Raw genomic sequence first — 27,485 nt, forward strand, 5'->3', positions numbered from 1 at the left:
CATGTTGGTCAGGCTGGTCTCGAACTCTTGACCCCGTGATCCACCCTCCTCGGCCTCCCAAAGTACTGGGATTACAGGCATGAGCCATCACGCCCAGCCACTAGTTGCCTTATTTATTTAATGTTCACTTATTATCAATGAATTAGCTTAATGATGATATCAAAACACTAGCAATCTGCTCCCTGGAATATGTATAGGTTTTACAAAGTGTATAAATTCAATTGTCTACTCAATTTATTTATTTTTCTTTATTTTCAACTTTTAAGTTCAGGTGTACAAGTGCAGGACGTGCGGGTTTGCTACATAGGTAAATGTATGTCACAGTGGTTTACTGCACAGATCATCCCATCACCCAAGTATTAAGCCCAGCACCAATTAGCTATTCTTCCTGATGTTCTCCCTCCCCCAGTCTCCTGCAGTTACCCAGTGTGTTTTTCCCCTCCCCTCATATATCCACGTGTTCTCATCAGTCAGCTCCCACTTATAAGTGTGTCTACTCAATTTCAATTTAAAATTAGAAACAAAAATACAATGCCTACATATGAGATACACATATTAATTTAACAAAATACCTAGCAGTTTGGATTTTCATACAATTAAAGGATAGTAATCTTTACCAACCCATGGATATTAGAAAATAAACTTTGTGACTCTTATCTTCCGGCAAAGGTTAGTTTTAGGATTTAGACCAAATTTGCATTCTCCACACTGTGGGATGTAAAGTGGAATGACAGTGTCACCACCTTCAGCTTAGTAACTTCCTCGCCAACGCTTTCCACAATTCCAAGCAACTTCATGTCCCAAGATCACTGGAAAACAACCCTTAGGATCAGCTCCACTCAGGGTATAGGTGTCGGTGTGGCAAACCACAGTGGCAATGATTGTGATTCGAACTTTATTAGCCTTTGGGGGTGCCACCTCTATCTCCCCTATGGAGAGAGGCTTTCCAGTCTGCCAGGCAACTGCAGGCTTGTACTTGATAACCTGGTTCACCACGTCCACGGATTCTGGTCAATGTGGGGGTCCCAATTCATTTCTAATAGAGCTTATTTGATTTTTCTCTTTTTCTTGGTAAATCTCACTAATAGTCTATAAATTTTGCTTATCTTTTCAAAGAACCAGCTTTTTGTTTCATTTATCTTTTACACTTTTTTGTTTCAATTTAATTTAATTCTGTTCTGATTTTTGTTATTTCTATTCTTCTGCCTGCTTTGGCTTTAGTGTGTTCTTATTTCTTCAGTTCCTTGAGGTGTGAATTTAGGCTGTCTGTTTGCACTCTTTTAGATGTTTTGATGTAGGCATTTAACTCTATGAACTTTCCTCTTACCACCACTTTTGCTGTATCCCAGAGGTTTAATATGTTTTGTCACTATTTTCATTCATTTCAAAAGTTTTTAAAATTTCCATCTTGATTTCATTGTTAACCCAAGAATCATTCAAAAGCAGATTATTTAATTTTCATGTATTTGCATAGTTTTGAGGCTTCCTTTGGGAGTTCATTTTCAATTTTAATTCCACTGTGGTCTTGTTAGCACTAGGGAATGTATCCAAGTCATGCAGTACAAAAGTGTGTTAGCAGTGGCAATTCTGTATGGGTCTACATAACCTTGATTCTTCCCTCCTCAGAAGATAGTATTTGACTGAGGGCTATAAGGCAGAGGGAGAGACAGAAGCAGGTTTTAGAGCAGGAATGAAAGTTTATTAGAAAGCTTTAGATCAGGAACAAAAAGAAATAAAGTACATATGGAAGAGGGCCAAGCAGGCGACTTGAGGGATTCAAGTGCACAGTTTGACCTTTGACTTGGGGTTTTATACATTGTCATGATTCTGGGGTCTAGTATCCTTTCTCTCCTGATTCTTCCCTTAGGTTGGGCTGTTCACATGTGCAGTGGCCTGTTAACACTTTGGGAGGGGCTGCATGCAGAATGTGTTTACTGAAGTTCTATGCATTCTCACTCAAAGTGTTCTTCCCTTACCAGTCAAGGGTTCCTTAAAGAGGTCATATACCAGTTAAACTCCACCAATTTGGCTCTTACTTTGCATGCTTGAGCCCACTCACCCAACTCTGATCTTATTGGGAAGCTGCTGCTCATCAGTTTCAAGTTTTCTGTCTATTGGGAGACTACTTTTTTCTGGCCTTGGCTGCAACCAATTGTTATTTTAGAGAGACAGCTTAACAACCCCATGACCATCACCTGAGGGTCATGTAACATTCCTGTTGGGGATGGGACCCTCTCCTTCCCTGCCCATGCCTGAGTAACTACCAACTGTAACATCACAGTCTGAGAAGATACTTGATATAATTTCAATTTTCTTAAATTTATTCAGATGAGACTCATTGGCTTATTATATGATCCATCTTGGAAAATGTTCCATGTGCTGATGAAAATAATGTTTATTCTGCAGTTGTTCAGAAGAATGTTCTGTAAAAAATTGTTAGGTCTATTTGTTTTAAGGTATAGTTTAAGTCCATTGTTTCTTTGCTGAATTTCTCTCTTAATAATCTGCCTCGTGCTGTCAGTGGAGTATTGAAGTCCCCCCCACTATTGTTGTGTTGCTGTCTATTCAATTTTACACATCTTGTAGCAATTATTTTCTAAATCTGGGAACTCCAATGTTAGGTGCATATAAATTTAGGATTGTAATATCTTCCTGTTGAACTAATCATTTTATCATTGTATAATGTCCTTCTTTGTCTTTTTGTACTGTTGTTGCTTTAAAGTCTGTTTTGTGTGATGTAAGAATAGCTGCTCCTGTTCACTGTTGGTTTCCATTTGCATGGAATATCTTTTTCCACACCTTTACTTCAAGTTTCTATGAATCCTTAATGTGTTAGATGAATCTCTTGATGACAACAGATATTTGACTGTTTTTTTTTTTTTTAATTCACTCTGCCATTCTGCATCTTTTAAGTGGAGCATTTAGGGCATTTACATGACAAAACAGGGCTCTATACCTCCCCCACAAAATCACACTAGATCCACAGCAATAGATCCAAACAAAGATAAAAATCTCTGAAGTGCCATATAAAGAATTAAGAAGGTTGATTATTAACCTACTCAAGAAGATACAAGAGAAAGTTGAAAACCAATTAAAGAAATTCAAAAAACAATCTAGGATTTGAATTAAAAATTTTGTAGAGAGATAGCTACCATAAAGAAAGAACAACCACAACTTCTGGAAATGAAAGATACACCTAGAAAAATACAAAATGCAGTAGAAAGTTTCAACAATAGACTAGAACAAGTAGAAGAAAGCATGTCAGAGCTCAATTTCCCCTACTGGAAATTTATTGCCTTCCCCACTACTGGAGGTTTGTGTGAGGCTCAGCATACCTACTGGAGAGTTCTCACCTTTCCTTTCCTAGAGGCTCAACGCCCCCTGGTGGAGGTTTCTTGCACTCTTCTTCCTTCGCTTCGTTCTTCTCTGGCCATTTCCCTCTCAGGCGTTGGGTCTCTCTTAGCATTGGTTGGTCAGTATAAACCCCTGACCCAGACTCCTTTAGAGGAGCACTGCCATAAGCCATATGAAGGGACCATGGAACCACAGATGCAGACTCAACACTAGCTTTTCACTCAATTGTGCATCTTATTCACATGCTTTCAACCTTCAAGGTATCCCAACCACCAAGGAAGTACTTTGTCACTCTTGCGACGTTTCTTACCTTGGTCTGTGAACAGAGTTACCTGGTCACCGCAGTATGTGAGCTTTCTTTCCCCAACTTGTTGGTCTGTTTCTTTCCTCATTGCTGAGAGTCCAGGTTTATTTGTCACACTGGTGGCTCCCGATTCCTCACCCTAAGGCCACTGCAATGAGGCAGTGCAATAAGTCTCCTCATGAGAGGTTACCGGAGACCCTTTCCCCATAGGATAATGGGAATCCCAGATAAGCCCCCAGATTGCTGAAAATAAGAGCTCAGAGTTGCAAGGAAAACGAGCACTCAAACAACAGATTTCTCAGCAAGGCAAATTTACTTCTGCAGAAGGGTGCCACTCGCACTTCTGGCTGCTATGAGAGCATACCGAACAAAGGAGGGAAGGGGTTTTTATCCATAAAACGGTTAGTCACTGCTTCTATGTCCTGTTCACACTGGCTGGGGCTGGACCACACAATCTAAGCTAATCCCAACTGGATATTTCAAATACAGCAGGGATGTGGGTTACAGTGGCAGGACGAGTGGTTTGGGCAGGAAGAATAGTTTTGGCAGGAAGGGCAGTTGCAGAGTGGGTAACCAAGGGAACAGATGTGCGTTATAGTTTAAGACTGGCAGGAAGGTTGTTTACTGTAACTAGGGGCAAGGAGGTACAAAGAACGAGGAAGTTAGGCTTTGAAAATAGAGAACAAAGAACAAGGAAGCTGAACAAGCTGACTCTTTGAAGAGGAACTTACTGTACCTAACAACTTCCAAAAATACAGCTTAAAGAGTTCCATGTACTTACTCCCCAGTAAAACAATTGTACTAACAAAAAAAAAGTTTTTTAAAAAAACTAACAATTTATATCATCTGAAAATTCTTCTAAGGGCATATAGCAAGTGAAGAAACATTTTTTAAAAGAAACTACCAAATCTTGTAGATCTGAACAAGAACAGTTAAAGTCTGCTTCACTTGAGCCATGATGCACTTCTTTCCACTTCCACCTATCCTCTTTTCTCAAACATATTTGCATGAGAGAAGCTCCACTAAAACAAGTAAAAAAAATTAGGCTCCATCTCCCTTTGGCTCCTAATAAAAGAAAAGAGCATCTCATGAGAATAGGGCAAGTAAGCATCATTTCTCATCCCCCTAGTTCTGAGTTGAAATGTATAATCTGACAACTATTGCTACAAAATTACAGTTTCCTTTTTCCATCGATCCCCCACTTATAGTAAGGAGGCTCTATTCCAAGTGTATCCAAGGACAGTGGAATACTGATTACTCTCACTCCAGCTCACCCATGTGGTGGCAAACAATAACAACTACAATGAAAATAAGGTGGGTGGAAATAGTATATTTGAAGTGGTAGATTTCCCAAAATAGAAGGCAGATCTATGGAGATTATGAATGCTGAAGAATAAGGAAAAATCAATGAAGAAAAATGAGGAGAGTCTTGGAGAAACATAAAAAAGTATTAAACATGCAAACATATGCATATTAGGTGATCCAGGAGAGGAGATAAAAAACACTAGCTGAAAACTTCATATTTAATTAAAAATAAATTAATCTACACACAAGAAGCTCAACAAACTAAAATTTAGAAATGTGCAAAGATAACACCCCCCACACATATTATAAAAATTGTCATAATCATAAAAAGAAAAATTAGGAAACTATAACAGAAACATAATTTATCATGTACAAGGAAATGCTAATAATATTAATAGCTACCTTTATATCATGGACAATGAAAGTCATAGTGGACCTATATATTCAAAATGCTGAAAAATAAATGTAAGCCAAAAATCTTATATTCAGCAAAAGTATTTCTCAAAATTAATAAAATAAAAATGCCTCCAGAGAAATGAATTCTGAGAGAATTCATAACTAGCAGATGTGTCTTACCTGAAGTACTGAAGGTAATTCTTCACGGTTAAAGCAAGTGCCTACGGACTGCAACTGAAAACAAACAAACAGACAAAAATCAAGAGCACCAGTAGAGGTAATTATGACATTCTAAAATACAGCAGGGATGCTTATCTATTCTCCTTTTTCTCATAACTAATGTAAAGAGCATTGTACAAACACCATATATTTATGATTGTATTGTTAGAACAACAGCATATAAAAATGAAATTGACAATAACAACACAAAGTAGGTGGGTAAGAACAAAGCTGTACTGGAATAATGACATGACATAGATAGTAATGAATCTACAAAAACAAATTAAGAGAACAATAATTGGTAAATAAGAAGGTTAACAAATGCTGTAAATATATGTTTGCTTTTATTTCTTCTCTCAGCCTCTTTCAAATAGATATAATTCTGTAAAGTTATAATATTACATTGTTAAATTTTTAACATATGTACATTTAATGTATACAACAATAATACCCCCCTCAAAAAAGTAGGAATAAAGACATATAAGGATAATAACTCTGTTTCAACAGAATTACTTTTATATAAGTACATGTAATAAGATGTATTTAGAAGCCCTGGCAGGAACACTAAGAAAATGACAAAAAATACAATAAAAAATTAAAGATATTAAAGGAGTTAAAATTCATTCAAGAAAATACTCACTTAATGCAAGAACGCAATAAAGGAGGAATGTAGAAAAAAAGAATACGAGCCATATAAAAATAGAAATGGCAGAGGAATTTGCACACTACATGAATAATATTAATTTTGAAAGAATTTACAAATCTAATTAAGAGGAAGAGATTGCCAGAGTTGATTAAAAAGATTTAATTATATACTATCTACAGCTGACACATTTTAGATTTCAGATGCAAAGATACAAATACATTGAAAGTTAAAGAATGGTAAAATTTGTGTCATAAGAATATAAATATTTCTCCATAAGAAATATGGAGTGACTGTGGTAATATTAGGCACTGTACACTATAAGACATAAATGACATAACTAGACATAAAGACAATTTATAATGATAAAAGCCAATCCATCACAAGCATGTAAGAATTATAAAAATATACACAAATACAACAGTGTTCCAAAATGCATGAAACAGAAACTAGAAGAATTGAAGAAAGAAATGGACAATTCAACAACAATATAAAGCCTTAAATACTTCCTTTTTAATAATGGGTATAACAATTAGGCAGGCAATTGACAAGAAAATAAAAGACTTGAACAATACTATAAATCAACCTCACCTAACAAACTTCTATAGAACACACTACTCAATAACAGCAGAATACATAATCTTCTCAAATGCACATGGTACATTCTCCACCCTAGACAAAACACGTATCTAAATGCGTTTAAAACATATCTAACATATCTATCAAAACACATATCTAAATATATTTAAAAGGGTCAAAATCATGTAGAGTATGTTCTTCAATCACAAAATGGAATTACAAATTAACAGAACAAAACTGGTAAAATCACAAATATTTGGAAATTGAAGAATGCACTTCTAAAAACCAATGAATTCAAGGAAAAGTCAAAAGAGAAACTAGAAAGTTTTTTTGAAATAAATCAAACTAGATAAATGTACTTTGAAATAAATGAAAGTAAGGGCACAACATGCCCAAATTTACGGACTACAATAAAAGTAGTGTTTACAGCATTAATTTATAGCTGTAAATATCTACACTAAAAGAGAGAAGCAAACTCAAATCAATAACCTAACTTTCCAACTTATGGCACCATTTGAAGACAAACAGACTGTAGCCAAAGCACATAGAAGCAGGGGAATAACAATGTGAAAATTAATAAAATAGAGAATAGACAAGCAATCAAATATATGAATCAAAAGTTTTCTTCTTTGAAAAAAATCAACAAAATTGGCTAATCTATAGCCATACTGACCCAGAAAAAAGTCAAAATCAAATCATTAAAATCAGAAATGAAATTACTAATAAACTTAAAAAATTGAAAATTATTATAAGGGAATTCTATAAACAATTATATGCTAACAAATTAGATAACATAGATGAAATGGTCATATTCCTAAAATGCATGAACTAACAAGAATGAATTAAAAAGTATGTATATATTTTATATGTAAAATTCGTTGCATTTGCAATTTACAAACTACCCAAAAGAAAAATCCAAGGTTTGGGTGGCTTCGGTGGTGAATTCCACAGAACATTTAAATAACTAATTTCATATATTTACAAACATTTCCAAAGTATAGAAGGAAACGGAAAACTTCCCAATTCACTTAAAGAAGCCAATATTAACCTGATAACAAAATTGGACAAAGTCATTACAAGCAAAGAAAACTACGGACCAATATTTATTAGGAATATTGTTGCTAAAATTGTCAATGCACAATGAGTGGTGAATGATTAGTGACTGCTAATGGAATTTGTGTGTGTGAATAAAAATGTTTTAAAATTTATTGTAGTGATGGTTTCCCAACTCTATGATTGCACTAAAAACTATTGACTATTCACTTTAAACAGCTACATTCTAAAATGTTTGAATTTTTCTCCAATAAATCTGCTTTAAAATTATTTTAAAAATACACAAAGAGGATGTTTTATTGGTATCATAGTAGACAGAGAAGTAGAATAAACCAGTGAGTACACACTTTCACAAAAAAAGATACATGATTTATGACACAGTTGAAACTACAAACTTTTAGGATACTAGACTATTTGATGTCTATAATAAAATAAACTTAAATTTTCTCTTACAGTATAAACAATTCTACAGTATAAACAGTATAATATATATATAGTTACAGACTGAATATTGTGTATCCCCAAAAATTAATATTAAAATCTAATCCTCAATATGATCCTCTTTGGAGCTGTATCCTTTGGGTGGTAATTAGGCCATAAGGGTGGACCCTTAATGAATGCAATTAGTGCCCTTAAAAAAAGAGGCCAGAGCGCTAGCCTGTCATCTTTCTGTGACGTGAGGATTAAAAAAAAAAAAAAAGAAAGAAAGAAAGAAAAAGAAAGAAAGTGAGCTGGCTGCAACCTGACAGAGGGCCCTCGCCAGAACTCAATTATGCTGGGGCACTGATCTTGGACTTTCAGCTTCCAGAACTGTGAAAAATAAATGTTTATTATAAAAGCCACCCAGTCTATGATAATTTGTTATAACACCCTTTACTGTGATAGAAGTAAACATGGAAATTACAATAAGACCTCTACAAGATAGCAGAAGAGAATATATTTAAACTTTGAAATAGGAAAATTTTATTTTATTTTATTATTTATTTATTTTTGAGACAGAGTCTTGCTCTGTTGCCCAGGCTCGAGTGTAGTGGCACTACCTTGGCTCACTGCAAGGTCTGCCTCCCAGGTTCATGCCATTCTCCTGCCTCAGCCTCCCGAGCAGCTGGGACTACAGGCACCCGCCACCACGCCCAACTAATTTTTTTGTATTTTTAGTAGAGACGGGGTTTCACCATGTTAGCCACGATGGTCTCAATCTCCTGACCTCGTTGATCCACCCACCTCAGCCTCCCAAAGTGCTGGGATGACAGGCGTGAGCCACCACGCCTGGCCTGAAACAGGAGAATTTTAAAGGACATAAAGTTAATGGGCAAGAAACAGAGTTGGAAAAGCTACTCTAACAATTATTTCCAATAAAGGATTCACATGTACACAGTAACAGTTACTAGTGGAAACTAACTAAATAATAGAGTATTCACTACAATGATAGTCAAAAACATTGAGGTCTTGTGGACAAAGACTTATGGACAGGTGCAAAACATAAATCCTCTTCTGCAACCCAGAACTTATTGTTCAGTATGAGTTTTGATACATGTAAGAAGGGATATTATGACACCTGAGACAGTTAACTGATGGGAGTATTGACAGCCATAAAGGTTGTTTCCAGGCCAGGCACAGTGGCTCAAGCCTGCAATCCCCACACCAAAGTGGGAGTATTGCTTAAAACCAGGAGTTCAAGCCCAGCCTCGGCAAGATAGTAACAAACACCTCATCTCCACAAAAATTAAAAATTAGCTGGGTATTGGGACATGTGCCTGTAGTTCCAGCTACTCAGGAAGCTGAGGTTGAGGCAAAAGGATTGAGCACAGGAGCTGGAGGCTGCACTAAGCATTGATGGTACCACTGTACTGCAGCCTGGGTAACAAAGACAGACCCTGTCTCTTAATAAAAAAATATTGATTCTAGGACAGTAGAATAGATAGTTAAACAGCATGGAATATGAGGGAAATCCTCAGCAGTATTAATTTTTCATTCCAGTTCCATGTTGACCATACATACGATGGCTTTTTGTTTAAAGGCTTTTATCTTGAGAACATGATGTCTGGAGTTAAAGGGATTGGCATCTTCCACACATCTGTACTATTCTTGAGTGTGATCATTTAGGAATGAATATGATTTGAACTCATACATGTTAAGAGAGGGTGCCAAATTGAGAACCAAGCAGATCCACCACCAACAGTAAAAAGGACCCTAAAGTAAATTGGTTGAAGAAATTAGATCCCAAAGATTCTTGGTGAATTTTGAAGTCTTCATCAGTATATCCATATCAAAAGGAGATGACAGAAACCAAAATAAAAGAATTATGGGCTGAAAAGGACAACTGGATTAAAATAAGCATCATTTCATTAAAAACGGCTAACGTGAAGATAAATCTTTTGACTCCAGCTCTTTAGAGGATCTAAAGTGACCTTAATGGACAGTGGAAGAAATCACAACATGGAATTCCTTGAATAAAAATTTATTGACTTTAAATAGTTTTGTCTAATGTTACATATACACAATTAAAAACAACCTCTTTACACTGAAAAAACAAACAAACAAACAAAACAAAACAAAACATTGAGTTAACAGTTCCCAAATCAGCCAGGCCAAATGTTCACTAAACAAAATCAAACATCACTAATCAAACATCTTATAATTATGAAAACACAAATACAAATTAAGATCATTATAAGATAACAATTCATAAATATCAGAATATCTGAAATAAAACAATACAGATGGCAATACTAATTTTTGTGAAAATATAAAACCACAAAACTACTTTACACTGTATGGAGTGTATACATTGATGCAGCCACTTCAAAAACCTGATTGGCATTCATTAAAGCTAAACATACCAATACCCTATGACTCAGAAATTTCACTTCTGATTTACACCAAATGTATACACAAGATTATTTACATTGCCATATAAAAGTTGAAAATTAGAAACAATACAATTTCTCATCAACAGTAATATACATACATAAATTATATTATAACAATATGCATTAATCTAGCAATCATATTGACTGTAAATTATCCAAACACAAAGTGATACCCACAGTTTGGTTCCATGTGTTTAAAATTTATAAATTATTTGGTGTTTATGTGACGAAGGGCAGAAATATTTAGGAAGGGATGATGGAGAAACGTCAAAATTGCTAGTAATGCTCTATCTCTTGACCTTACTCATTACTAACCATTACTTAGTAATGATTACCTGAATATATTCACTTTTTTTTTTTTTACCATTTGTTAAGCTATAGGTAAGATTTTTGCAGATTTTCTCCATGTGTTATAATTCAATAAATATATCATTTTACCTTTTTGCTAAAAACCCCTCTCAAGAGATGCAAAATTATATGCAAAGACCTTACCTGGGAAAACAAAATCATATACATATTTACAGAGATGGTTGATTCACCATCTCTGTAAAATAATCTCCTCCATACTCACTCTGTTACAGTGACACTGAACTTCTTGTGTTTTTTACACATAGGAAGAACATGTAATTTCTTGTCCAATGAGGGTGACTGCAGTTTTTTGTTAAATGATATCTATTAAATTTATACTGAGACCACAGCAATAAACTAGAACTATTTTGGGAAAACTATAACGAATGGTAAGTCCACATGTACACCCCAAGTGAGTTTTTGCATTAGGAGCAATAATATCAACCTGTCATGCTCTTTTTGCAGACCGTCTCCTGGCTCAGTTCCTGCTGTACTTAAGCTTACTGTTTGTTATGATTTGAATTGTGGCTACCCCCCAAATTTCTAGCCCCTAGTATCTCAGAATATAACCTTATAGGAAATACGGTCATTGTAGGTGTAATTAGTTAAGATGCAGTCATAATGGAGCAGGGTGGGCTCTTGATCGAATATGACTGGTTTCCTTATACAAAGATATTGTGAGGACACAGGAGGGGAATACTATGAGAGCAGATAGAGACACACCCAGAGAACACGATGTGACAACAAAGTAAAAGACTGAAGTGGTGTATCATCTTCCAACCAAGGATTGACATCCCAAACCAGCAAGCTAGGAAGAGGCAAAAGATCATTCCACCCAGAGTTTCAAAGGGAGTACCACTCTGCTGAAACCTCTGTTTTTAATTTCTAGCTTCCAGGACTGGAAGATGATGAATTTCTGTTTATTTAAACAACTTAGTTGTAATTTGTTATGGCAGGGCTTGGGGAATTAATACACTGTTAGTGGGCCAGCTAATCAGAGAGGCATCCCTTAGTCAATCTAACAAACATAGATCCCCCACATCATACCCTGTCTCTTGAAATCCCTTTACACTCTCCAATTTTTCCCACATCTATCTCTAAGTGATCTTCTGTAGATTAGCTATTTCACTCTCTGTCTCTCCATACAGGGTATAAGCTAAAGGGAAGCAACTTTGTAGTCAGAGGGAGTTCGCTCCCTGTTTCATCCCCTTGGACTAAAGTCATATTTGGTATAGAGTGGAGAGTTGATAAGTATTTGATGTATCAGTAAATTCATGAGTAAATGTATGATTTTATTGTGAATTTAAAAGTATTTTGTGATCTAACACATAGTCAATTAGAACAAATTAAATTTTTTATGTGTTCTCAAAATAATTTGTTTTGCTATTTTGTATGCAACATTAAATGTCATTAAGAAAAATGATCCTCTCTAAGACAACTGATGTATTTTTTAAAATTTCCACTCTGCTTTCTGTTGTAGAGTATTGATCTATATGACAGAAACAAATAGGACAAAGATAGATTCTCTCAGCCACTGAGAGAATGTCAGAAGGTAAGAGAGATGGAGCAAAATAGAATTTCACTCTAGCTTTTTCCAGCAAGTCTTTAAGAGGAGCTCTGTTCCTAGGCCAAAAGACATCATTTTATAGATTTATAGATTTAGTTCATTTATAGATTTAATTCTACTCCTATAAAACTACCAGTGGTATTCTTCACATAATTAGAAAAAAAATCTATCTAAAATTCACATGGAGTCCTATTTTAAAAAATATTTCCTTCACACTATCCTACCTTGAGTTTGCAAATGTTTTCTGATAAGTGTTTGATTTATATATTAAGGCAGTGTTTCAATTTCACCAGCTGTTATTTGATGATTTTTAAATTTACTTTCAACTGTAAGATTTCATTTATTATGAGCAAGAATTTATGTATGGGTATATGAAATTATATGAATATTGATCCTGCTTTTTAAAATAACTTTTAAAATTCCAGGTGTTTTTAAGAATATAAGCAAGAAAAACTGACTCATTTACTATAAGAAAAAAATAAATATCTCATATTGTAAATACAGTGAGTCAAATGATAGTAACATTCATTTGGTAAACGTGCAGCAAATTCAATATTTAATATTTGATTCGTTCAACAAAATAATTTTAGTTAAAATGCATAAATATAAATAATTTTAAATCTGACATAATGACTAATATTTTTTTAACATTGAATAAACTGAAAAACTTCAGTATAAGCTGAACAAATTTAAAGCTGTGGCAGCAAAACTTTCACATGGACGAAGAACCTTATAAGTTCTGCTATGGTGTAAAATATCAACTGAGAATGCGATTATAACAGGACAGCTAACTCAAGAAGCATTTAGCAGAATTTGTCTTGACTTATAAACTCCTAAGGCATTTGAAGATTTACTTATCACAAGGTCCAAATGAGAAATGATTGCCTTACAGGTTGTTAAACCTATATATGAGTTCAAAAATTAATCAGGTATTGACAAATTAGGGAAAATAAAGCCAGCAAAAATGAACCCATTGCAGGTATTAAGTCAAGTTTGTGTGTGTGTGTGTGTGTGTGTGTGTGTGTGTGTGTGTGTGTGTGTGTTAGGCTGGGCACAATGGCTCATGCCTGTAATCCCAGCACTTTGGGAGGCCGAGGTCGGTCGATCATTTGAGGTCAGGAGTTCGAGACCAGCCTGGCCCACATGGCAAAACCCCGCCTCTACTATAAATACAAAAATTAGCCAGGCGTGGTGGTGGGGACCTATACTCCCAGCTACTTGGAAGGCTGAGGCAGGAGAATCACTTGAACCCAGAAGGTGGAGGTTGCAATGAGCCAAGATCGCACCTGTGTACTCCATCTTGGGCGATGGATCCCTAATTATTGATTTTACCTAGAATTTAATAAAAATGAAAGCAAACAACAAATACCTTCATATACCTGGCTTCTTCCTCTCAACATAATGTCTGTAAAATTCATCCATATTATCATGGGTATCAGTATTTCTATGTTTCATTTCTTCTTAGTTACATATTATTGGCGGATTATACCAAAATTATTTATTCATTTATATTTGGATGGACTGTAGGACATGAGTCTGTATATGGTGTTTGGTATTATGATTAAAGGGGCTCCAAACATTCATCTATAAGTGATCTTATGAGCATATATATTCATTTTCCTTGGAAAAATACCTAGATGTTTGACTCCTGTGTCATATGATAAGTTTAGGCTTACTTTTTAAAGAGAGGGTCAGCCAGTTTTCCAAAGAGAAAAATAAAAATAAATTTACCTATTGACACTCTCTGGAATGTGTGAGAGCTCTGTGTTCTACATCCTTATGAACTGTTGCAGCTGATACCCTTTTAACTTTAGCATACCAGTTAATATAAGTGATATATTCCAAGGATGTTAGTTTGCAGTGTTTTGGTGACCAATAATGTCATTGTTCTCTTCAGGTAAATATTTTCCAGTTACATATTATTTTTGGGACATGTTTATGCAAGTGCTTTACATTACATAGGATTTTTTAATCTCCTTAATTTGTGGGAGGTTTTTGAATATTGTAGATGGAAGTACTGTGTTATATATTTTCTCCTAGACTATGACTCATCCATTCATTTTTTTTTTATTTTTTATGGTATCTTCTGAAGAGCAAAAAGTTTTATTTTGATAAAGTACAATTTATCAAAATTGCCCTTTTTGGTAATACTTTTTGTATGCTATTTAAGAAACTTTTACCAAGATTGCATAGATTTTTCTCCTATGTTGTCATGTAGGTGTTTAATATTTGTGGTTTTAAAATTTATGTCTACAATTCATTTTCAATTATTTTTGTGTATCACCATAGGTGAAGATTAAAGTTCGTCTTTTCGCACAAATATCTACTTTGTTCCACATTGTTTAAAGGTAGACACTTGTGTGGAAAAATAAACTTCAATCTTCACCTACCTAATTAGGTACATTGCTATCTTTAAGGTATCAAGGTACATTGAATTACTTTGGCACCTCTGTTGAAAGTTAATCAGTGGTGTCTTTGGGATTGTATTTCTGTATTTATTAATTTATGCAATGATTTATTTATGTCTCATGTGAGAATGAGATATTATGATAACTGCTCTAGATTTATGGTAAGTTGTGAACTTCGAAAAGGTGAATCCCTCAATTTTGTATGTTCTTTTTCAAACATGATTTCAGAAATGTTAGGCTTTTTGCATTTCCTAAAATATTTTAGTCCAATTTGTCACTTTTTAGAATAAACCTTTTGAAATTTAATTAGGATTGCCTTAATTTACATATTGATTTTTGGAAATTGGAAATTATAATAATATGAAGTCTTTCATTCTGTGAATGTGATACATCTCTATTTTATTAGTTTGTATTGTAATACATAAAAATTTTTACAGTTTTACTGCCTTAAGGCAATATATGTTTATTATCTCACAGTTTTTATGATTCAGAAACCCTAGTATGACTTATCTGGGTCTTGTGCTCAGAGTCTTAACTAGGCTGAGATCAAAATGTTGGGCAGATGGTGTTCTCATGAGGAGCTTGGGACTTGTTCAGATCATTCCAGTTGTTGGCAAAATTCAGTTCCTGGTTGTGATTGGATTGAGGCCTTTGGTACTGGGAGGCTTCCCAGATCCACGGGTAGTTTACAGCATGGCTCTTTGCTTTTTAAAGACCAGAAGGAGAGCATCTCTTTCTTTAGAAAGTGTCTAATCTCTCTTCTAAATACTTTACACTGTTTAAGTCAGAAAAAACTAGGAAAGCCAATCTTCCTTTCTAATGAGTCAAAGTCACCTGATTTGGGACCTTACGTCTACAAAAGTCCTTCACATTTGCCTGTGATCATATATAATGATCTTCCCACAGGAGTAATAACCCATCATATTCCCAGATCCTGCCCATATTTATGGGATGGGGATTACACAGGGCATATATATCAGTAGGTATGAATCTTGAGGGTCAGCCTAGAATCTAGCTACCACTTCTATTTATTTAGATATTATTTACTTCCCTTAACATACTTTGCAGTTTCCATTTTAGAGGTTTATACATACTTCATTAAATGTGTTCTGAAACATTTTGATTTTAATGTTATTGTAAATGGCAGTTTTAAACTTTATTTTCCAATAATTTGCTGCTACTGTAGAAACATGCAATTGATTCTCTATATTCAGTTTGTAACTTGTGATTTTATTAAACTGCTTAATCATTCTAGCAATTTTCTTGTTTTGGTTATAGAAATGGTTTGGCTCTGTGTCCCCACCCAAATCTGACATTGAATTGTAGCTCCCATGTTCCCCATGTGTCATGGGAGGGACCTGGTAGGAGGTAATTGAAACATGGAGGCAGGCTTTTCCCGTGCTGTTCTCATAATATGAATAAGTCTCATGAGATCAGATGGTTTATAAAAAAAAGTTCCCCCGCATATGCTCTCTTGCCTGCCACCATGTAATATGAGCCTTTGGCTTCCACCATGATTCTGAGGCTTCCCCATTCATGTGGAATGGTGAGTCAATTAAACCTCTTTCCTTTTTAAATTACCCAGTCTTGGATATGTTTTTATTTGCAGCATGAGAACAGACGAATACAGTTATCATTGTTGCTTTTCATTTCTACAAAAACAGCCATGTCATCTGAGATAAAGAAAATTTTACGTTTATATTTTCCAATATGTATAATTTCTTTTTTACTTTAATAGACTACCTAGACCCTTCTCTACAGTATGGTATAGTAAGTAAACCTACTTGCATGATTGGATATCCTTGAAGAGAGAGAGCATTTTTTGCTAGCTTATGATCTTGGGAAAAAGTTATTCACTTTTTCTCTATTAAGGTTGATATTTGCCATATGGTTTTTGAGATAGCCTTTAAAAGTTTGATGGTATTTTCTTCAATACCTACTGTTGTGAGAGTTTTTTATCATGAATGGATATACTCAATTTTGTCAAATGTTTTAATGTATCGTTGAGGAGGAATTATTCTGAGCTTTTTTTTGAAGTTAGTGATATAAAGCTATCTATATTATCCTCAGTTAATATTTTAATATTTCAATGCTCTACAGAGATATTCTCCCTTTAATTTCTAATTTTAGTAACCCTTACATTTCCTTTTGATTTCTCCCATCAGTCTGTATATTTGGTTGTAAATGTTATTCATCTTTTCAAAAGACTATTTTTGGCTTAGTTCGTTTTTTTTTTCATTTTTTTCTTTATTTTTAGCATTTATTTATATCTGCTTATTTACTTGTTTACTTATTCACTAAGTTGCTTTTCTAATTTTTCTGTTGTTAGATGATTTTTACTTTTCTTCTTTTTTTTTTTTTACTACAAATACTTAAAGCTACAAATTTTTCTTTGAATGCTGTTTTAGCCGAATTTCCTACATTTTGATATGAGGTATTTTCATTATTCAGTGTTGATATGGTTTAGCTGTGTCCCCACCCAAATCTCAAATTGAATTGTAATAATCCCCACATGTCAAGGGTGGGGCCAGGCAGAAATAATTGAATCATAGGGGCAGTTTCTCCCATACTATTCTCAGGGTAATAAATAAGTCTCATTATACCTGATCGTTTTATAAATGAGAGTTCCTCTGCACAAGCTCTCTTGCCTTCTGCCATGTAAGATGTGCCTTTCTTTCTCCTTTGACTTCTGCCATAATTGTGAGGCCTCTCTAGCAATGTGAAACTGTGAGTCCATTAAATCTCTTTCCTTTATAAATTACTGAGTTTGGGATATGCCTTTATTAGCAGTGTGAGAACAGACTAATTTTGATTTATTCTTTGAAACCGAGATCACTTAAAAACATTTTGCTTAATATCTAGAGCATATTTTACTTATATGGCACTGTTTTACTCAAAGCAAATTTATTTGCAAAGTCAGCAATGGATATTAAGGAGATCTTATGGCAGGCCAAAATTTTCATGTCCCATACTTTTAGGCACTAGTCTAACCCTATACTGCCCAACATGTAGCGTTTCTGTTTGGTTTCCAACTACAGAGTTGCCATTCTCTGGTATTTCTTGGATAATCTCGCTTTGTGCATGCATGTTCAGTTTGGTCCTAAGCTGCAGAGTTGCAGGGGCCCCTAGATTGCCTCCTGTCCATATCTTTTCACCTTCAACACTGCATTCTGTGCATTCTAGCTGCTTCAGTTGTCACAAGTTTTTTTGTCTCCTTACTTCAGCAGGTCTATCATGCTCTTATTGGAATCAGCTTGCTGCATATGGTTGAGGAAGAGTCCCTAGGCTAAGAGCCAGAGAAAATATGGAGTTGATCTTGTGATTTTTCCCTTCTCACAGAGACCACAGGTAGATAACTGATGTATAATCCCTGAAATATGTTATCAAATATAATTTCTCTAATTTTATAAATTATTTTCCCAAGAGGGTCATTCAGATACCAGTTACTCCATCATAAGTGAGAACATAAAAATAAATTATGCACGTAAAAATATATAAATGGGTTAAAAAACAGCAAAAGTTAGCAAAAGAAAGCAAAAGTTACACTATTAAACATTAACTGAATAAATTGGGAAGAAAATTACATGATTCATGCAATCAATTAAATTCTTTAGAAAAACACAATAATACTAAGGAAAACAAAACAGCATAACTAATAAAAATAAAAATAAGTTAATAAATTAGAAATTAGAATAAGAATCCAAATAATGATTATTAAAAATAGATTTAAAAATTACATATTGAGAAAAATTCATATTGCTAATGTGTAATAATTGATTACAAAACAAAATAAGGAGGAAATTTAAAAGGTTGTGATACATTATTGTTATTATTATTACTATTATTTTGGACAGGGCACCACTATGTTGCCCAGGCTGGACTGCAGTGTCATGACTATGGCTCACTGCATCCTCGACCTCCAGGGCTCAAGCGATCCTCCCACCTCAGCTGGTACTCCAGGCACAGGTCACCATGCCAGCTTATTTTTCTGTAGAAACTGTGTATTGCTATGATGCCAATGTTGGTGTTGAACTCGTGGGCTCAAGAATCCTTCCAAAGTTCTTGGATTGCAGGTATGAGCCACCACACTTGGCCATGACATATTAGTTTGATAATGCTATAGAAATGAAGTAGATCACCTCAATGAAATCTGTTTTCTAAAAGTACATAATTTACCAAATCTTACCTTAAAAGGTAGAAACAAAGTTAAATCAGACACATTCCTATAGAAGTAGATGATCAAAACAAATCCAAACCAGAAGAACTGCTTTTTACAAACAGCACCAATCTAAACTATTTTCATTGAGGATTGTCAATTAAAAAAAAAAAACAAGGAATTTTTATCTTTGCGAAACAGATTGGAGATGATTACTGAAAACGAGTACACTAGTCATAAAATAGTGTAAATAGGCATTATTTTTCATTGCCAGTGAAATGCAAATTTGTATAGCCTCTAAAAATGCAGTGTGCTAATATGTGTCTAATTTAGACTTGCACATAACCCTTGTACCAGAAGTGTTTGTATTTACAATATCTCACCTGTGAGAGATAGTTAAAGAGCATTGTTTTAAAACACCAAAACATGGAAATCAATCTAAATGTCCTTTAAGAAAGAACAATGTTAAAAAATCATATTGTATTTATGTATTGAAATACAAAAAATTATAAAGAATTAGTCACTTTCATATACAATTATTTGAAATATTGCAAAATATATTGTTAAGTTGTTAAAAAGTACTGTTCAGAATACAACTATAATATCCAACACTTTATTATTAAAAGTGAATATACATGTATTTTTGCAAATACCTAAAATATCTATGAAAGGATGAAGAAAAATGTAAAAGTAATTTCCAGTGAGTAAGTTATCTTCATGTTGAGAAAAGAATTTGGCAAAGTTTTTTTTTTGTATTTTTGTAAAAGATAAAATAATCTATGTATTGTGGGTCACATATACCCTAGCCACACATTTCTTGTTTTTTATAAAACTTTTAAAATATAAAAAATATTATTAGTTCAAAGGCCAGGGATTCTAAAACTTTATTCTTTCATACATTATCTATGTATGTTTATACTTTATTTTATATCATAGACTCATTAATATTGAACTAAACATCCCTCCCGAACTACCATTATGGCATGAGAATATGAACATACGTATGAAGTTATATTTGTTTTTATATTCTACCTCATTTCATATTAAAGATTTTCTTTGGTTGAGGTAAATGCTACCCTAAATTTTGGTTCAGTCTTTTTATTTTTTTATTTTATTTTAAGTTCAGAGATACAAGTGCAGGATGTGCAGGTTTGTTACATAGGTAGGCATGTGCCATGGTGGTTTGCTGCACCTATCACCCCATCACCTAGGTATTAAGCCCAGCACGCATTAGCTATTTTTCCTGATGCTCACCCACCTCCCAGTCTCCCATGACAGGCCCCAGTGTGTGTTGTTATCCTCCATGTGTCCATGTGTTCTCATTGTTCAGCTCCCACTTGTAAGTGAGAACTCTTGGTGTTTGGTTTTTTGTTCCTGAGTTAGTTTACTGAGGATAATGGCTTCTGGATCCATCCATATCCCTGTAAAGGACATGCTCTCATTTATTTATATGGCTGCATAGTATTCCATGGTGTATATGTACCACATTTTCTTTATCCGATCTATCATTGATGGGCATTTGGGTTGATTCCATGTCTTTACTATTGTGAATAGTGTTGCAGTGAACATATGCATGTATGTATCTTTATAATAAAATGATATATTTCTTTGGGTATATGCTCAGTAATGGGATTGCTAGGTCAAATGGTATTTCTGGTTCTAGGTCTCTGAGGAATCAACACACTGTCTTCCACAATGGTTAAACTAATTTGCATTCCCACCAAGAGTGTAAAAATGTTGCTATTTCTCCACAGCTTCACCAGCATCTATTCTTTCTTGACTATTTAAAAATCACATTCTGTCTGGCATGAGATGGTATCTCATTGTTGTTTGATTTGCATTTCTTTAATGTGTTATTTTTTCATATGTTTGCTGGTCTCATGCAAGTTTTCTGTTGAGAAGTGTTTGCTCATGTCCTTTGCCCACTTTTTAATGGAGTTATTCATTTTATTCCTTGTAAATTTGTTTAAGTATCTTGTAGATTCTGGATATTAGATCTTTGTCAGATGGATACATGGCAAAATTTTTCTCCCATTCTATAGGTTGTCTGTTTGTTTTGATGATAGTTTCTTTGGCTGTGCAGAAGCTCTTTAGTTTAATTATATTCTATATGTCAACTTTTGCTTTTGCCACAATTGCTTTTAATGTTTTCATCATGAAATTTTGCACATGCCTATGTCCATAATGGTATTGCCTAGATTTTTCTTCTAGGGTTTTTATAGTTTGGGGTTTTATATTTAAGTCTTTAATTCATCTTGAGTTAATTTTTGTATAAAGTGTAAGGAAGGGGTCCAGTTTCAATTTTCTGCATATGGCTAGACAGTTCTCCCAGCACCATTTATTAAATAGGTAATCCTTTCCCCATTGATTGTGATATGGTTTGGCTGTGTCCCCTCCCCACCAATCTCATCTTGAATTGTAGTTCCCATATTTACATGTTGTGGGAGGTACCGGTGGAAGATAATTGAATAATGGAGGTGGTATGCCCTATAATGTTCTTGTGGTAGTGAATAAATCTGACGAGATCTGATGGTTTCATAAGGGAAAAACCCTTTCACTTGGTTCTCTTTGATTTCTCTTGTCTGCTGCCATGCAAGACTTGCCTTTCATCTTCCACCATGATCATGAGGGCTCCCCAGCCACGTGGAACTGTGAGTCCATTAAACCTCTTTTTCTTTAGGAATTACCTAGTCTCATATATGTCTTTATCAGCAGTGTTAAAATGGACTAATACAGCTTGTTTTTGTCAGGTTTGTCAAAGATCAGATGGTTGTAGATGTGCAGTCTTATTTCTCAGTTCTGTATTGTTCCTTTGGTCTATATGTCTGTTTTTGTACCAGTATCATGTTCTTATGGATACTGTAACCTCGTAGTATAGTTTGATTTCAGGTAGCATGATGCCTCCAGCTTTGTGCTTTTTGCTTAAGATTGTCTTGGCTACACAGGCTGTTTTTTTATTCCATATTAATTTTAAAGCAGTTGTTTTTTTCTAATTCTCTGAAGAACATCACTGGTAGTTTAATGGTAATAGCATTGAATTTATAAATTACTTTGGGCAATATGGCCATTTTCATGATATTGATTCTTTCTATCCATGAATATGAAATGTTTTTCCATTTGTTTGTGCCTGCTTTGATTTTCTTGAGCAATGGTTTGTGGTTCTCCTTGAAGAGGTCCTTCACTTTTCTTGTTAGCTGTATTCCTAGGTATTTTATTCTCTTTGTAGTAATTGTTATTGGAAGTTCATTTATGATTTGGCTCTCCACTTGTCTGTTGTTGATGTATAAGAATGCTTGTGATTTCTGGCATTGATTTTGTATTCTGAGACTGCTGAATTTGCTTATCAGCTTAAGCTTTTGGGCTGAGATGAAGGGATTTTCTAGATACAGGATAGTGTCATCTGCAAACAGAGACAGTTTGTCTTCCTATATTCCTATCTGAATACATTTTATTTCTCTTACCTGATTGGCCTGGCCAGAACTTCCAATACTATGTTGAAAAGGAGTGGTGAGAGAGGGCATTCTTGTCTAGTGATGGTCTTCAAGAGGAATTCTTCCAGCTTTTGCTCATTCAGTATGATACTGGCTGTGGCTTTGTCATAAATGGCTCTTATTTTTTTTGAAGTATCTTCTATCAATACCTAGTTTATTGAGACTTTTAAACTTGAAGGTTGTTGAATGTTATCAAAGGCCTTTTGTGAACCTATTGAGATAATAATGTGGTTTCTGTTTATGTGATAGATTATGTTTATTGATTTGCCTATGTTGAACCAGTCTTGCATCCTGGGGATGAAGCCAACTTGATCATGGTGGATAAGCTTTTTGATGTGCTGCTGCATTCAGTTTGCCAGTATTTTATTGAGGCTTTTCACATCGATGTTCGTCAAAGATATTGGCCTAAATTTGTTGTTGTTGTTGTACCTCTGCTGTGTTTTGGTATCAGAATGATGCTGGCCTCATAAAATGAGTTAGGGAGGAATCTCTGCTTATCAATTGTTTGAAATAGTTTCAGAAGAAATGGTACCAACTCCTCTTTGTACGTCTGGTAGAATTCAGCTATAAATCCCTCTGGTTGTGGGCTTTTTTTTTTTTTTTTTGGTTGGTAGGTGTTTATTACTGCCTCAGTTGTTTAGGAACTTGTTATTGATCTATGCAGGGATTCATTTTGTTCCTGGTTCAGTCTTGGGAGGGTGTATGTGTCCAGGAATTTGTCTATATAATTTTTATGTATTTGTTTATAGGGTATATGTATATATATTATATTTTATGTTATATTTATATGAGTTTACATGCTGATTTTATTTCCAGTGGGTTAATATTATATTTAATGTTATGTACATAAATATTTATTTATATTAGAGTACTTGCTTTGTAATTCTTTCACTTGGATAAATGTAGCAAATCACATTATTTGAGTGTAACAATCTCCTCTTGATGGCCTCTATGTTTCTTAATTTCTGCTACTATGGATAGCTGATAAGAATATACTTGTATAAATCTCTGAGTTAATGCGTGAAAGAATTGTTCTTGTATAAAGAAGTGGAAGCAGTATTTTAAGGTATAGAGCATGTAATTCCTCATCTTTATAAAATCATACAGTAATAAACTCTTTGCCAGTGTGGTTGTATCAATGGATACTTGTACATTCATCAGTATTTACTTCAACATCTGATGTTTTCAAATGTTTTAATTTTCTCCAAATGGTCATAAAATTTTATCTTATGACCTTTATTTTAATGTCTTCATTATCAATGATGCTTGCCTCTATGTGACTCCTCTCTACAGAAAGTAAATTCCTGACTTTTCCCACTTTCTATTGGTTTTAATTGCACTTTCTTATTGTCTTTATGTATTCGTAATAGGGATACTATTGTCATATCAGCAAGATATAAGAAATTTATTTATCTATTTATTGGTTTGAGGTAGAGTCTTGCTCTGTCACCCAAACTGGAGTGCAGTGGGAGGTGCTGCAACCTCCACCTCTTGAGTTCAAGTGATTATCCTGCCTCAGCCTCCCCAGCAGCTGGAGTGACAGGTGCATTCCACCACCCCCAGCTAATTTTTGTATCTTTTAGTACAGATTGGGTTTCTGCATTTTGGCTAGGCTGGTCTCAAACTCCTGACGTTAAGTGATCTACCCACCTGAACCTCCTAAAGTGCTGGAATTACAGGTGTCAGCAAATATTCCCAGCCAATAAATTTAATACACTTCTATTCCACTGAACTATTATCTTGTCTGTTCTTGTACCGATAGTATTTCCTATCAGTTTTCTAAGAATTACCTACAGCTTCACATCTCAATAAGTATTAGGGCAAATCCCACATTTAGTTTTTTCTGCAGCAGTATTTTGCCTGTTCTTGGATGTAAAATCTACTATTTTCTCTTTCTAATTTTGTAATTAGATAGATATTTGGGCATAAAATCTACCAAATGCATTTCAAATCCTCTTAATAGATATTTTAAAAATTCTGTAGAAATCTTATTGAAATCAATGGCATTGACTGTACAAATAAACTTGAGGAAAATTGATACCTTTATATTATATTTTCTAATATAAATAGATGAATTCCTCCACATTTTTAACAATTGTGTTTTGTGTCTTCTAAGAAATGAACAATTTAATTTTATTTGTCAATTATGTATAGAAAGACACCAGCAATTTATATTAATTTTATGTTCAGATACCTTATTAAACTTTCCAAACAACTTAAAAAACATATTTCAGGATATTATCCATAAAAACTTCCTCAGTCTCACTAGACAGGCCAACAGGCAAATTCAGCAATTACAGAGAACCCCTGCAAGATTCTACAACAAGAAGATTATCTCCAAGACACATAATTGTCAGATTTTCCAAGGACGAAATGAAAGAATATTAAAGGCAGCCAGAGACAAAAGGCAGGTAACCTACAAATGGAACCCTATTAGACTAACAGTGAACCTCTCAGCAGAAACTCTACAAGCTTCTTAAAAAAAGAAGTCTTCAACCAAGAATTTCATACCAGCCAAAGCAAGACTCCAAAGGGAAGGAGAAATAAGATCTTTTTCAGATAAACCAATGCTGAGAGAGTTTGTTACCATCAGACCCACCTTATAAGAGATCTTGAAACAAGCACTAAATATGAAAAAGAAAGACCATTACCAGCCAATAAAAAAACACACTTAAGTACATAGACAAGTGACATTGTAAAGCAACCACATAAACAAGTTGGCATAATAACCAGCTGATAACACAATGACAGGATCAAATCCACACATATCAATACTAACTGTGAATGTAAATAGGCTAAATGTCTCATTTAAAAAGCACAGAGTGACAAGCTGGATACAAAAGCAAGATTTGTTGATATGTGGTCTTCAAGAGACCAGCCTTACACGCAATGACACCCATAGGCTCAAAATAAAGACAAGGAGGAAAATCTACTGAGCAAATGGAATTCAGTAAAAAAAAAGCAGGGGTTGCAATCCTAATTTCAGACAAAACAAACTTTAAAGCAACAAATATTAAAAAAAAAAAAGAAAAAGAAGGGCATTACATAATGGTAAAGGATTCAATTTGAAAAGAAGACCTAACTACCCTAAATACATATGCAACTACCACAGGAACACCCAGATTCATAAAGCAAGTTCTTAGACACCTACAAAGAGAATTAGGCTCCCACACAATAATAGCGGGAAACTTCAACACTCCACTGATACTTAGATCATCGAGGCAGAAGATACTCAGGACATGACCTCAAAATTGGACAAAATAGATTTCATAGACCTCTGAAGAACTCCCCACCAAAAACAACAGAATATACATTCTTCTCATCACCACAAGGCACATATTTTACAATCAATCATATAGTCATAAAACAATCCTCAGCAAATGTGAAAGAACTAAAATTACACCAAACACACTCTTGGACCACAAACAATAAAAATAGAAATAAATAATTAAAAAATTACCCAAATATATGCAAACACATGGAAAGTAAGTAACCTGCTCCTGGATGGCTTTAGATAAATAATGAAATTAAGGATAAAACAGAAATTCTTTGAAACTAATGAGAACAAATACACAAGTTACCAGAATCTCTGGGATTTAAGGCAGTGTTGAGAGAAATTTATAGCACTAAATGTCCACATCAAAAAATCAGAAAGATCTCAAATTAACAACCTAACATCACAGCTAAAGGAACTGGAGAAACAAGAGCAAACCAAATCTAAAGCTAGAAGACAGACATTAAAAAATCAGCTAAACTGAATAAGATCGAGATACAAAAAAAATTCAAAAGATCAACAAATCAAGGAGTTGACTTTTTGAAAAAAATAGTAAAGTAGATAGGTGGCTGGGCAGATTAATAAAGAAGAAAAGAGAGAAAATCTAAAGAAACAAATTTAGAAATGACAAATGGGATGTTGTCACTGACCCCACAGAAATACAAATAATAATCAGAGACTACTAGGAACACCTCTATGCACACAAACTAGAAAACTTAGAAGAGATGGATACATTTCCGGATTCATACACCCTCCCAAGACTGAACCAGGAAGACACTGATTCCCTGAAAAGACAAATAACAGGTTCCAAAATTGAACCAGTAACAAATAGACTACCAACTAACAAAAGCCCAAGACCAGATGGAGTCACTGCCAAATTCTGTCAGATGTACAGAAAAGAGCTAGTACCATTTCTGCTGAAACTATTCCCAAATAAATGAGGAGGAAGGACTTCTCCCCAACTCATTCTATTAAGTCAGCATCATTCTGGTACCAAAACCTAGCAGAGACACAGCGAAAAAAAAAAAAAAAGAAAGAAAGAAAACTTCAGGCCAATATCTTGGATTAACATTGATGTAAAAATTCTCAACAAAATAGTAGCAAACTGAATTCAGAAGCACATCAGACAGCTAGCTAATCCACAATGATCAAGTAGACTTTATTCCCTGGGTGCAAGTTTGGTTTAACATCTGCAAATCAATAAATGTAATTCATCACATAAACAGAACCAAAGGCAAAAACTACATAACTATCTTAATAGATGCAGGAAACACTTTTGATAAAATTCAACATCCCTTCATGTTAAAAACTTTCAATAGCCTAGGCATTGAAGGAACACACCTCCAAAAAAGAAAAAAAAAAAAAGGGCCATCAATGACAAACCCACAGGCAACATCATGCTGAATGTGCAAAATCAAGAAGCATTTCCCTTGAAAACCAGCACAAGACAAGCGTGCCCTTCCTCAACATTCCTCTTCCTATTGGAAGTTCTGGCCAGGGCAATCAGGCAAGAGA

General features: G+C 34.5%; 1 protein-coding gene and 1 pseudogene across 1 annotated transcript in view; one reads left to right on the forward strand and one right to left on the reverse strand.

Annotated features, from left to right (window-relative positions):
- Nucleotides 1-1,178: 1,178 nt before the first annotated feature.
- Nucleotides 1,179-27,485, reverse strand: part of LOC129143989 (putative uncharacterized protein C5orf17) — a 29,065-nt gene continuing 2,758 nt past the window's right edge. The window contains exons 2-3 of the mRNA XM_054684439.2: nt 5,540-5,593; nt 1,179-3,806 (exon numbers count right to left, since the gene is read on the reverse strand). Of these exons, the coding sequence (XP_054540414.1) occupies nt 3,798-3,806; nt 5,540-5,593 (63 nt within the window). The 3' untranslated portion in view covers nt 1,179-3,797. The remainder of the gene's footprint in view (nt 3,807-5,539; nt 5,594-27,485) is intronic.
- Nucleotides 9,298-9,404, forward strand: LOC112209352 (small nucleolar RNA SNORA40; annotated as a pseudogene).

This window comes from Pan troglodytes, chromosome 4 (genome assembly GCF_028858775.2).
Source record: "Pan troglodytes isolate AG18354 chromosome 4, NHGRI_mPanTro3-v2.0_pri, whole genome shotgun sequence".
Taxonomy (NCBI): domain Eukaryota; kingdom Metazoa; phylum Chordata; class Mammalia; order Primates; family Hominidae; genus Pan; species Pan troglodytes.